Source organism: Thermobia domestica, chromosome 18 (assembly GCF_964235325.1).
Source record: "Thermobia domestica chromosome 18, izTheDome1.hap1.1, whole genome shotgun sequence".
In the NCBI taxonomy this organism is placed as follows: Eukaryota; Metazoa; Arthropoda; class Insecta; order Zygentoma; family Lepismatidae; genus Thermobia; species Thermobia domestica.
Window position 1 is genome coordinate 22,187,423 of NC_137471.1, and position 14,518 is coordinate 22,201,940.

At 33.8% G+C, this 14,518-nt stretch overlaps 1 protein-coding gene across 2 annotated transcripts in view; it reads right to left on the reverse strand.

The window, feature by feature from the left end:
• Nucleotides 1-13,904, reverse strand: part of LOC145674808 (chitooligosaccharidolytic beta-N-acetylglucosaminidase-like) — a 56,347-nt gene extending 42,443 nt beyond the window's left edge. The window contains exon 1 of one of the 2 annotated variants that reach the window (XM_081745026.1): nucleotides 13,752-13,904. In XM_081745026.1, the coding sequence (XP_081601152.1) occupies nucleotides 13,752-13,834 (83 nt within the window). In that variant the 5' untranslated portion in view covers nucleotides 13,835-13,904. Of the gene's footprint in view, nucleotides 1-13,643 lie in introns of both variants that reach the window. The other variant, XM_081745027.1, reaches the window with a different exon arrangement.
• Nucleotides 13,905-14,518: the final 614 nt, after the last annotated feature.

The following is a 14,518-nucleotide window of genomic DNA, read 5'->3' on the forward strand; positions in this document are numbered from 1 at the left end:
TGAAATTCTGTGTATGAAATTAGTACACAGTACTAATACTGCGTACTGCAGTGTGCTAAGATGAACCGAGAATAATAAGTTGTCTAATATTAATCACGTTGATTGCATGGTTTAAAGACACTTTTTAAATATAGAAAACATATTTGTTTCTCGCCGAGCGACTTTGTATGAGAAGTGACTAGTAAGAGGAGATATATATGTAATAACAGGTAGTGTACGTTAGGGACAACTTGTAGTCATCTAATCAAGGTAGGTAGCGACACTTGTTGTTACGGAATATAAGAGATAAACGTTTATTCGGCAGTGCAGGTAACGGCATCTAATAGTGTGATTAATGTACTTATTATTGGAATTAGCCTTATATACTGATTATAGTATTTAAGTTTATGACAAGATTTATTAGCTTTGAAATTTTGTAGGTCCGCAAATTTCCTGTACACTAGTGCCATGTTTGCCGTCAGATACGAGGCAGCTCAGATAATAACAACAATTGACTTAACCGACCTATTAGGAATTACCGTGACTGAGTTACTGAGACGCCTTGCTGTTACAATAAGGATAGTAGTTTTAATTCGGTAACAATATCTACTGTATAAAAACAAGCAAATGAAAAGTGGCTTGTTTTAAGATAGCACTGGATAAAGCATACCCTTTAACTGGCCTACACACCGTCTGCATGATGTAACTAGCTCTATTAAGAGTTAGGATGGGTTGCATTTTAGATATAATGAAAGCTTTACGCAGTATACTTGACATTTATGCTACGTAAAAATAACGTATTTTTAAATAATGTTTCATAAGTTTCTTTTTTGGAAGTTTGTGATTTCTGTGACAAAAAATTGCATTAGGAAGTGTGCTGCAATCTATTTTGTATTTATATAATTATTACTATAATTATATTTTCTATACTTTAAACAAAATCGAGACTTAGCCCTAATAAATGACTGCTTAATATTTTTAGCAAAACATATTGCATTCAAATTGTTTTGTTTGAAATATAATTGTGTTCTTATATTTGATATTGAGGAATTTCCGGCTATACTATGATCGTAAGACTTCTAAGAAGGAAGTGAAGAACAGCAAGCGAAACGAAAATGGCCCTAACTGTGTGTAAATCAGCAATTCACAACTTTTAATGCAAGTTGGCTACTAGTATGTAACTGACAGATTGTTAGATTCTTGCAGATGCTCGCTTGCTGCTAACTTAGAGATCAGATAACTTTTTAAAGTTTCGCAAGTCTAGTGCAAGTGAAGCGCAAACTTATGCTATGTAGGATGTGACATACTCTGCAATGAAGCAGAAACAGAACTGGTGGGTCACATACCTAGAACAGATAGAAGATGGACGAGAAATAACATACATTGGATTTTCTAGAGACAAGAAACGATGTACATAGAAGACAATCGAATACAAAATGTATAGATATAACCTGCCGTTTAGCAGAAACTGTACAAATGGAAAAGATCAGCTGATGGAAACATGTAGAAGAAAATGATGGAGACCTTCGTTCAGGAGATGATTTATATCATTTGAATACATAGGAAAGTTACACTTTTATATTTAAGCTGAACGTTACAATTTTTTCTACAGCGACAGGAAAATGATCTAGCAGTTGGCAACACTGAAAAAACGTTAGAAGCACAGACGGTGGATGATTTAAATTATTTATTTTTACGTCCTAATAGTTTTTTAGTTTCACATACATTAATTGTATTTTCGTTTCTTTATTATAAACATGAACATGCAAAGCATTTTGTTTATACAGTTAGTTTTAATTATTTGATATTGTACTGATTGGTATATTATGTCAATTACTAGAAGATAGTTGAAAAGTTTTGTGTAGCTAGACGACTATGGAAACCTTAGAGTATTGTGATATGAGCATGTTTAAAGTTACAGAAGAAGGGTGAAACAGAATCATGATGGAAAGTTGTAAAAGGAGAATGTGTAAGGAAATAAGAGATTTGTGAATTTAGAGAGACAATTGAAATCATATTTAGTTATTAAACTAAAATATTTGATAAAGATTTTTAAAATTTTCTATAATTTTATTTGACATATCCAGTTAAAAATGCGCACGCTATTCACAAGTAATGTAGTTAGACACGTATTTGAAGACATTTAGTGGTATTTTGATACATTTTTAAAGATATGCCTGAATATTATTTTTAACGATATATAATTGTTTTGACTATATAGCTGAAAAGTAATCATACTGATATGTATTTTGGCTATATGTTTTGTTTCCCAAGGTCCTAATACGTGATATAAGCTATTCAGCATTTATGAACTTATTTTGTTCATCCACTACTAAATTACATCCATCAGTTGCACATTTAAATCAGTAATTTTTTTACTTATGAACCAACTAGTTATTACTGTGAAGACTACGTTACATCATAATAAATTATAATTGAGCAAATCAATTATTTCTAAGTCTTTAGCAGTGGAGGTTTAGATGTTAACTATCTCAATTGTTCAAAATTGGATTCCAATTGTAAGTGCACTTGTTATGATTACTTTTTTGATATTTTAGTTTCATATTTAAGTATAAAGTTTGTTTATTTATTATCTATATAAGTAAATGTTTGTATTCATACTATTTAAAAGTTCCTATAATACATTTTCAATGAAAGGAAAATTTTCTGCATCTTAGTTTATCCGAAGAAACAATATGTAGTGTATTCCCCTTGTGAAACACGAAACTTGTGAAATTTGGCGAGTAGCAACTCGAGAAATTTCACTTCGTGGATACGAGTTTCTTCTTTCTCTGACTTGAGAGCAAAGCGAAAACTCTTATTCTGGCATGAGTCTTATATACTAGAATTAAGAATTTTTATTGTTACAACATTAAACATTAATTTTTGCATTAAAGTGTTTTACCAACATTATGTTACAAACTGTTTTGTTAAACGAAGTTCCAGAAAAATTTTTTTGCAGACAATTACACCACATATTGTTTCTAACGTTACTGATAAACTAGAATGCAGAATGTTTATTGTTAGAACATTAAACATTAACTTTTGCACTAAAAGTGTTTTACTAACATTATGTTACTAACTCTTTTGTTAAACGAAGTTCCAAAAAACTTTTCTTGCAGAAAATTACACTACATATTGTTTCTTCGGATAAACTAAAATGCAGAATGTTTATTGTTACAACACTATACAGATAAATTTTGTTACAAACTTTTTGTTAAAATGTATTTCAGAAACTTTTCTTGCAGACAATTACACCACATATTGTTTCTAACGATTCTGATAAACTAGAATGCAGAATGTTTGTTGTTACAGCGTTAACATTAACTTTTTGCACTAAAAATTTTTATTAACATATCTTGTTACCAACTTTTTCTGTTAAACTGTATTTCAGAAACTTTTCTTGCAGAAAATTGACACTACATTTTTTTTTCTAACTTCTGAGAAACTAAAAATGTAGAAACGTTTTGGTTACAATATACATTAACTTTTGCACTAAAATTTTTATTAACATATTTTTTTTACCAACTTTTTCTGTTAAACTGAATTTCAGAAACATTTCTCTTGCAGGGGAATACACTACATATTGTTTCTTCGGATAAACTAAGATGCAGAAAATTTTCCTTTCATTGAAAATGTATTATAGGAACTTTTAAATAGTATGAATACAAACATTTACTTATATAGATAATAAACAAACAAACTTTATACTTAAATATGAAACTAAAATATCAAAAAAGTAATCATAACAAGTGCACTTACAATTGGAATCCAATTTTGAACAATTGAGATAGTTAACATCTAAACCTCCACTGCTAAAGACTTAGAAATAATTGATTTGCTCAATTATAATTTATTATGATGTAACGTAGTCTTCACAGTAATAACTAGTTGGTTCATAAGTAAAAAAATTACTGATTTAAATGTGCAACTGATGGATGTAATTTAGTAGTGGATGAACAAAATAAGTTCATAAATGCTGAATAGCTTATATCACGTATTAGGACCTTGGAAAACAAAACATATAGCCAAAATACATATCAGTATGATTACTTTTCAGCTATATAGTCAAAACAATTATATATCGTTAAAAATAATATTCAGGCATATCTTTAAAAATGTATCAAAATACCACTAAATGTCTTCAAATACGTGTCTAACTACATTACTTGTGAATAGCGTGCGCATTTTTAACTGGATATGTCAAATAAAATTATAGAAAATTTTAAAAATCTTTATCAAATATTTTAGTTTAATAACTAAATATGATTTCAATTGTCTCTCTAAATTCACAAATCTCTTATTTCCTTACACATTCTCCTTTTACAACTTTCCATCATGATTCTGTTTCACCCTTCTTCTGTAACTTTAAACATGCTCATATCACAATACTCTAAGGTTTCCATAGTCGTCTAGCTACACAAAACTTTTCAACTATCTTCTAGTAATTGAAATAATATACCAATCAGTACAATATCAAATAATTAAAAGTAACTGTATAAACAAAATGCTTTGCATGTTCATGTTTATAATAAAGAAACGAAAATACAATTAATGTATGTGAAACTAAAAAACTATTAGGACGTAAAAATAAATAATTTAAATCATCCACCGTCTGTGCTTCTAACGTTTTTTCAGTGTTGCCAACTGCTAGATCATTTTCCTGTCGCTGTAGAAAAAATTGTAACGTTCAGCTTAAATATAAAAGTGTAACTTTCCTATGTATTCAAATGATATAAATCATCTCCTGAACGAAGGTCTCCATCATTTTCTTCTACATGTTTCCATCAGCTGATCTTTTCCATTTGTACAGTTTCTGCTAAACGGCAGGTTATATCTATACATTTTGTATTCGATTGTCTTCTATGTACATCGTTTCTTGTCTCTAGAAAATCCAATGTATGTTATTTCTCGTCCATCTTCTATCTGTTCTAGGTATGTGACCCACCAGTTCTGTTTCTGCTTCATTGCAGAGTATGTCACATCCTACATAGCATAAGTTTGCGCTTCACTTGCACTAGACTTGCGAAACTTTAAAAAGTTATCTGATCTCTAAGTTAGCAGCAAGCGAGCATCTGCAAGAATCTAACAATCTGTCAGTTACATACTAGTAGCCAACTTGCATTAAAAGTTGTGAATTGCTGATTTACACACAGTTAGGGCCATTTTCGTTTCGCTTGCTGTTCTTCACTTCCTTCTTAGAAGTCTTACGATCATAGTATAGCCGGAAATTCCTCAATATCAAATATAAGAACACAATTATATTTCAAACAAAACAATTTGAATGCAATATGTTTTGCTAAAAATATTAAGCAGTCATTTATTAGGGCTAAGTCTCGATTTTGTTTAAAGTATAGAAAATATAATTATAGTAATAATTATATAAATACAAAATAGATTGCAGCACACTTCCTAATGCAATTTTTTGTCACAGAAATCACAAACTTCCAAAAAAGAAACTTATGAAACATTATTTAAAAATACGTTATTTTTACGTAGCATAAATGTCAAGTATACTGCGTAAAGCTTTCATTATATCTAAAATGCAACCCATCCTAACTCTTAATAGAGCTAGTTACATCATGCAGACGGTGTGTAGGCCAGTTAAAGGGTATGCTTTATCCAGTGCTATCTTAAAACAAGCCACTTTTCATTTGCTTGTTTTTATACAGTAGATATTGTTACCGAATTAAAACTACTATCCTTATTGTAACAGCAAGGCGTCTCAGTAACTCAGTCACGGTAATTCCTAATAGGTCGGTTAAGTCAATTGTTGTTATTATCTGAGCTGCCTCGTATCTGACGGCAAACATGGCACTAGTGTACAGGAAATTTGCGGACCTACAAAATTTCAAAGCTAATAAATCTTGTCATAAACTTAAATACTATAATCAGTATATAAGGCTAATTCCAATAATAAGTACATTAATCACACTATTAGATGCCGTTACCTGCACTGCCGAATAAACGTTTATCTCTTATATTCCGTAACAACAAGTGTCGCTACCTACCTTGATTAGATGACTACAAGTTGTCCCTAACGTACACTACCTGTTATTACATATATATCTCCTCTTACTAGTCACTTCTCATACAAAGTCGCTCGGCGAGAAACAAATATGTTTTCTATATTTAAAAAGTGTCTTTAAACCATGCAATCAACGTGATTAATATTAGACAACTTATTATTCTCGGTTCATCTTAGCACACTGCAGTACGCAGTATTAGTACTGTGTACTAATTTCATACACAGAATTTCAATAAAGAAGATTCTTCGTTAACTAGTATCGTATCATGTTCTAATTACTTTTACATTATCCCCATCTAAAAATTCTTGATCTAAAATATCTGTGACCTAATGCCTCAATAAAATAGTATGGTTATGTCTCATACGAAATGTCTTCCTTTCATCCAAAGAAACATTATGTCTGTTTCCCTCTACCACTATTATTTCTTCCCTTCATAAATTACTTATAAGTATTCGCTTTTATCCGTCTACTTTACCCTAAACCCTAGATATATAATATTAGCAAAACAAAATAATCTCACTGATAATGTTAGTATAAAAACGTCCCAGCGTGTATGTCACATACGCACGTAAAATTACATTCTTGGTACTAATTCTTGTTCTCCATACTGTCTAATATATTCCGATAATTTAATGGCTAGCAGGGCGCTTTTCGTACACGTAGGTCCAAGTTTGATTCACAGTGCTTTTTTCATATAAACCATAATAATCGTTTTACTTTTTTAAACTAGTTTCCCATCTTTCATAACAAGGAAGTGTAAGCCTAAAACGTTAAAGTAAAAAATCATATGCTCTATACCTACAAAAGGCGCTTGTCCGGCATTCAATTAATGAAACTGAGACGCAACTTTGAGCTAAATAACATTTTCAAATACTCTCCTCTCATTTACAACACAAAACTCCTATCTATTAGTTTAGGACCGCTGTAAATCACGAGGTGAATATATAATATAAAACACGAAGCTTACCAAAAGAAATTAACTATATACCGTATTTTAGTTCATGTAACTGTTTCAAACACGAATAAATCTTCTTTGTGGCTACGTGGTTAGCGTACGCGCCTTTGGCGTGGGGATTGAATTCCTTGCGGAAGCTGAAGGATTCTAATTCAACGTTAATCAGTAGGACCATGTCCCACATAACTATGGTGCTAAAAAGGGACGCTAAACTTCAAATCAAATACGATTATTTGTACCATCAAGGAACAATAAGAAAAAATCTAAATTTTCTCATAAAATGATTACAAAAGTATCACATACCAAGGTTTTATTCAGCTCCTGCATTTTACAAACAACATTTTTTCCAAATGCGCCTCAAAATGAAAAAGGTTGGAAACCACTGACATATGCTAACAATTATAAAAATATTATTCGTCACCGAAATTCAAACTTATGTTCAGTTCAATAGTACTAAAGATAAAAATAAGCAAAACTCAAAGCAGATGTAGGCTACCCAGTTCCTTTCCCCTACTGTAAATGTTAATACCACACACAAAAATAATAAAAATTAATACCATATTACATAAGTAATCAGTTTCACACATCATTTAATGGTCTTTTCATGTAACACTAACTTCTTATATTCTGAAGATATGCTATGGTCCTATGAACAAGAAAATAATCGCATATTTATTATAAAATGTGTCCGTTTGTGTGTCTATACAACTATTCTTTTAATATGTAAAATAATAACTACGCCTCGTCCTAACGGAGAGGTCCAAACAATCCAAAATCCCTTGCTATTTGTTTATTGTGTTTGGCTTTCGGCGCGGAAGATCATAATTCGATTCCCGGCAAGTCACAGATTGTGTTCAATTTTAGTGCCATATAAGTAATAAACTTCATCGAACAAAAAAAATTTTAGCGTACGGTTTTCCACGTGGGAGGGCCCTGGTTCAAATCCAAGTGCAATGACCAATATTAAATCCCTGTAGCCTCCATATTACATTACACTACACCTTAGTTAATTTATAATTACATATAAGTACATCGAGTCATATGATTTTCGATGCCGGAAAATCCGCAATCAATTCCCGATAAAAACAAACACTTCCGTCCCCCTTATACTCCCAACAATTACAAATGTTTTGCGTGTATTTCATTTCCAATGTCCCTTCTCATACGAAAAAAAGAAAACATAAACATAAAACAAGAAAAAAACAAAGCCAGTACTTACAGATAAATTCTTCTTCTCTGTTAACTTCTATAAAATACAATTCACCAACTCAAACGCATCGTGCTTTTATTTCTTCAAATGTAACCACTTGATTTGCATCAAAGTTTGTATACCAACAAAAATAAATCCAGAAAGTTCTACCAAATTCTAGAACCTCACTCTCCATAACTCATATATTACATCCTCTGTGTCGCCCAACCTCCCCTGCGGGCACTTATGTTAAAACAGATGGCGGTCTCTTTTCTTAAAGAACCCTTGTCGTTCTGAATTAATTTTCCTGTCGCGTCCTAAACCTGCCGGGTTGCAGTTTTGTTTGCCTGTTGTTTCCCCAAACAATTAATCTTTAAAGGATTGCGTTTCCGTTTCAAAAAAAAGTCTTTCAAAATCAAACGGTTGACATTAATTATACACTTCAAGAACCACGCGTGAATTCTTTACATTATTAATTACTTCCTTTATATTAAAATGTCCACCCTACCCAGAACTAAATTAACATTATTTTCTCATTTAAACCCAAAACAATTTATTTTCAGTAACTAATGTTGTTTTCTTTACATTTTTCGCTATAATTCAAAGCACTACAAAGTCTGCCGATTCAATTCATCTAATGTCACACCCTCATTATAAATGCATTTACTTATCACTATATATGGGCGAGCTCTGTTTAGACATTCAAAATGTTACAAAGTACACGAAAATAATTAATCAACATAAAGTACAAGCACAGCCAACCATTTCGTTCAATTTCCTATTTAAACCTTTATCAAAAAATAATTCATCCTGTCACTTTAACATGCTCTACAAAGGAACGCATATAAAAAAAAAGTGAACAAAAAATATGTAGGTCGTTATTACGTAGGCAAAATAATGAAACTACAGTCCGGTACAGCATAATTACATGTCAGTTATTGTACCTAAAGTACCGGTAAAAAGAAAGCCGTAATAATTTAATTGCAATTGAACCTTTGTACTTCAATGAGAGTACTTAGAGTAATTACAATATTCATTACTTCAACGACATTATGTACCAAAAGTGTAAGTACTTTCAAGGTCAAAAATGGACTATGGATGCCGATTATTCTACTTGCCTACTTCTCAGAAACCCGCAAAACTACATCATAACGTGATTTCCACATTCGGTGAAACACATCAGTGTGAACAACTTTTGGAGAAGAATAGGTCCCAAGTGAGATCTATGTAGTTAACAAGCATTCTGAAGATTGCTAGTGCTGGCAGCGTGTTTCCGAATGCTAGTTAAAGGAAAACGATGTCACGTGTAGGAAATAAACAGTAGGAGCCTTATGGAGAATCGTTCTGATGCATGATTAGTGCCATACTAAAGAATTCGACTAACATGTTTCTTGCAGTAGTCAGGCCTTTAGTATGACGCAAATCATACGTCAAAACGACTCTGCATATGGTCCTAGGTATCTATCTACTGCCAGGATTACCTTTTTTTTCTATTTTTTTAAAGGTTATAGTATGAAGTAAATTTTATGTAAATTATTTACTTACTTATTTTCTAAGTACACCATTAAGTATGAAAATGAATGTTTTTCTTACGCCCCACACTCTTGTTAAACTCACGACTATTTAGCCCAATGGTATTCAACCGGGGTACGCAAAGATGTTTCTAGGAATACGTAATGCTGCTTCTGGGGTCTGCTGGAAATGTCTGTTGACAGTTCACTGCAAATGAAATCCGATAACTTGTTAATTTGTGACTTTTGCATTTATGCTCGAAAAGATTACAATGAAATTAGTGACAGTGCTATCTCACAACTTCTTCCATTTCCATCAACATATTTGTGTGAACAGGGTTTCTCTGCATTAACATCAATAAAAACGAAGCACAGAAATTGTTTGAATCCAGAATCAGTTCTGATTCTCGCATTCTCGAAGATTCAACCGAGAGTCGAGGAGTTGGCGTCCCGGAAACGAGCTCAGTCATCTCATTAACATGTTAGTTCTAAAGTTACTTTTAGTTTTTGAATTTTTAATATTGTTCTCAGTGTACGAATTATCAGGGAGGATGAGGGAAAAATCCTTCTCAGTACAACTAGATGTCTTCCATATGTTCTGAAATTTTCCATGTTATTTTTTCGGATATACACTTTATTCCCCTGTAAATAATCTTTTGATTGGCACACTGATTGTCTTTTTGTTTAGTCTCTATTTGCCCCCCCCCCTTTTTTTTAATCAATAGAACACGTGTGTTTAGTTTAATAAGTTAATTTCGATTTAATTTGCTTTTAATCAGCTTCAGAGATACACAATGGATGGCGAACTATGTTTAGGGGTACGCGAGAAAAAAAAAGGTTGAATAGCACTGATTTAGCCTGTATCTCTGAAATTTCTCAAGTTAGACAACCCATACTACTCTACTGTGCTGCAGGGGGGCGCGGTGGCTCAGTGATAGAGCGTTCACCTCTGGTGCTTGGGGTCCCGGGTTCGATCCCAGCCCCCGCCAAGTGAACTTTGTGGTGGACAAACACCGTGCTCGTGGGTTTTCTCGGGGTTCTTCCGTTTCCTCCCACTTTCTTCATTCCACCATTTCACTCATCTCTCATAATCACCGTCTCCTTTAGCCTAACCGGCATAACCGTGGGACGTAAAATTCAAAGATTTCATTTCATTTTCTACTGTGCTGCACAGTGGCGGCGGTTGGACGTTAGAAGTGGGGGGGCAAGACATGATCTGAACAATTGTATATCAATGTTAGATTTCCTGATTGTTTCTAACACTGTTTGATGAAAGGTTGTATAACTAATAGGATACTATCTTTTTCACTTAAAATACCGCATATCGTATTTCTATTTTATTAAGTAAATTCATAAGAGCAATACAGGTAGATATGAACCCTTTATACTCTTAAACAACGAAAGTGTAAGAAGAGATTTGAGTTTTTGCTCATGAACATCTTAAAATTCTGTCTGGAAAATTGTGTGATTAGATTATTTAATAAATTTACAAAACAAATAAATAGAAGGAACAATATTAATCATAGTAATGAATAATGACGCTTGTTTTGTAGAAGTTATATTGAAACTAGGAATTAATGAACAACTTATACTTTTTAATTCCACGCATGCCATTAAATGAATGTTTTTACTCTTAGAAAATGAAATACAGTAAGTACTGCAAGCATATGCTATGACATTTAAAGAAATATGCAATTGCAATATTAATTGCTTTGAATTGCAATTAAAACGCAATTCCTGTAGTTTTCTTAACTCCACGCAAAGACAAATAACCAATACGTACTCACGCAACGGCAAATATATGGCACCATTTTTTCTATGAAACAGTAATACATACAAAACCTTTACCAGGGTGTCCACATTCTGGAAAATAGGTGAAAGTCAGGGAAAGGTCAGGGAAGTAAAAATGTATCAGGTGAAGTCAGGGAAATGGCAGATTGGTCTGGGAAATTCAGGGAAAAATCTATTTTGGTCCACTGTTCAATTACTGAATTTATAAAATAAGGTTGATTTCTTTACTGTTACTGGATGCAAAATGTAGTGTCCTCAATGATGATATTGAGGGAGACAGTGTTCTCTGATGTAGTTGTTGAAACTAATTTCCTGCGAGAAACACATCTAACTGCATCCTGGCATATTTGCTCAAAAGGGTAGACGCTGTTCTAGAAGAATTGCACGGTGCCAAGAGGATGTCTGGACAGGTGGCTGAGAACGTGAAGAAATAGTATCTCCAGCTCACAGTGAAAGCTCAGACACGGAAGAATTTAAGGAACACTCGAGTGAATTCATAGCCAATGACAGAGATTGTATTGGACTTGATGAGTTTTTTTTTACTTAGTCTTAGGAAATGGGAAGAACTTCGCTGACTTATGGTCAGTTATGAAATTGTGTTTTATCTTCTTTCACGGAAACGCATTTTTTGAAAGTGGTTTCACAATAAATAAAATTCTCATTGTTGAGAACTTACAAGAAGAATCTCTTGTGGCTCAACGGATCATATATGATTCTGTGATGAGAATAGGTGGACCATCAGGATTAATAATTACAATAGGTATGACAAATTCAATTAGGAGTTCAATGAGACAATATCAGGTGTATTTGGAAAAGAAAAGAAAAATAAATGCTGGAGACGAGAACAGGAGGGAGAAACGGAAGATTCAGCAACAACTAAAGGTGTTGGAGGAAGAAAAAAAGAAAATTAAAATGCGGAGACAACAAGAAGGATATTCAGATCAATGAGAAGAAAACTATGCGAGAAAGGATGAAAACAAATTTCTAAATGGATTGCATTTAACAACTGCCCAGCAAAAGTATGTTACGTTATGTGTGTGTATGTGTGTTTTTTTTTTTTTTAATAAACATGTTTGAACTGTTTATTACTATAGGCAATATTATAATGTTGTAATTGGTATTATAATGTGTATTTTTTCCGTATCTTAAGTACTCTGTATACTGCACACTTTCGTTTATAACTTTACAATTTGTGTAATATGTAGGCCTAATCAATATCGGCCTAATGCATATGTTTGTAAATTTACATTCGTTTGGAAAGAAAATTGAAAAAAGAAAGAAACAGAAGCGGAAGAGAACAAGGCCAACTATTGGGAGTGTAGATGCTGGGGTTTCTTTCTTTTTTCTATATTTTTAAGTTATTCACGGATCAGGAAAATCTGGAACTTTCGTCATGGAAAGTCAGGGAAAAGTCGTTTTTTTCCCCTCCAAATTGTGTGAATACCCTGTTTACATTTCCAAATAAAACTATATAAATTAGGGCGTCACTTCAAAAAAGTGGGGGGGGGCAACTGCCCCCTCTTGCTCCCCCTAATCGCCGCCCATGGTGCTGCATGTTTCATCCTATCCAGTCCATGCGAAGAGCGGGCATAATAATAATAATAATAATATAAAAGGGAAAATCTTGTGCCCTCACCGAGAAAAAACGAAATCTTTAAGTTTTACGTCCCACTATTATGCCGGCTAGGTTAAAGAATACGGTAATGATGTGAAATGAATGAAATGGTGAAACCAAGAAAGAGGGAGAAAACGAGAGAACAACGAAAAACCTCACGCACACGGTGTTTGTCCACCATAAGGTTCATTTTGCACGAGCTGGGATCGAACCAAGGACCCCATACACCAGACGTGAACGTTCTATCACTGAGCCTCCGCGTTCCCCTCGCAGTGAGTTGAACTAGAGAGAACATGCTATAACTACTCGGCTATAACAAATTAACAATATATCGTTCCGTTGGTCTAGTGGCTAGGATGCACGCGTGTAGTGCATGAGATTTTGGGTTCGATTCCCAGTGGGAGAGCACATTACTGTAGTTCGAATTTCACAGACAACAACATTTCATATTGTTCTTGGTGCTGCTGAAAAGCTTTCGAGAGAGAAAAAAAAAATTGACAGGACACAAAATATCATACATTTTAAAGTACTTATTGATTGAAGAGAATCGACTATAATAATTGGTGCTACTTACGCAAAAGGGGTCATCTGTGACATTAGAACAAACTAGGTATTCCTCGGATGTTTTCAGGAAACGTCGTTAATCATATGTTGTCGCTGAGATGCAGCTGATGCCACTTACCGTAGAGCCCTCAAAGGTTCTTCCTCGTCCTGCTCAATCCAACATGTTTGATCATGGCTGAGTCTTCTCCCTCTATTAGGCATAACTGTCAGCACTAACTCACCTTATGTAACAGTCACGTTCCTGTCTCTCTTCCAGCAAAAAACAAAATGCAGTTTGTGTTTCCTACCTGTGCGCGTGTGTGTGTGTGTGTGTATGAGTGTGTGTTTGTCTGTCTGTACTCTGCCTCCCTCCGCCTAGGGTCAGAGCTTTGGGCAAAAATAGCCACCAACACACGAGTGCCAACGATCAGGCGTCCACTGCCTGGATTTACGACACATAAATAAAACAGTTTACGTTACTTTCGTCACACACAACGTCACCGCTCATGGCAATGAACAAATTGGATTGTTTTGATGATTTCCAATGCATTACCTAAATCCGATATTCATTTTGAACCACGTAATGTTTTTCTTCTTTCTTTTTCATATTTATATGTCTTCCAAATGTATCAGATTTCATTTCTCAAAACCTCGACAAAGAACTGAGATAATTGCTCCGAGGATTATGCAGGAAACTACGACTTTAATCTACTCACCTTTTCTGTCAATGCGTGTGATTGTCATACCTTAAGAAGGTTAAAGGAAAGCGACAGGAACGCACACACAGAGTCCGGAATCCCCTTTTTAAAAAATCCTAGCCAGGGCCGTGCCGTGGGGGGGGGGGGGAGCGAGCGGGGCGACGGCCCCGGGTGCCGAAGTAAGGGGGGGAAAAATTCGGGAGAAAAA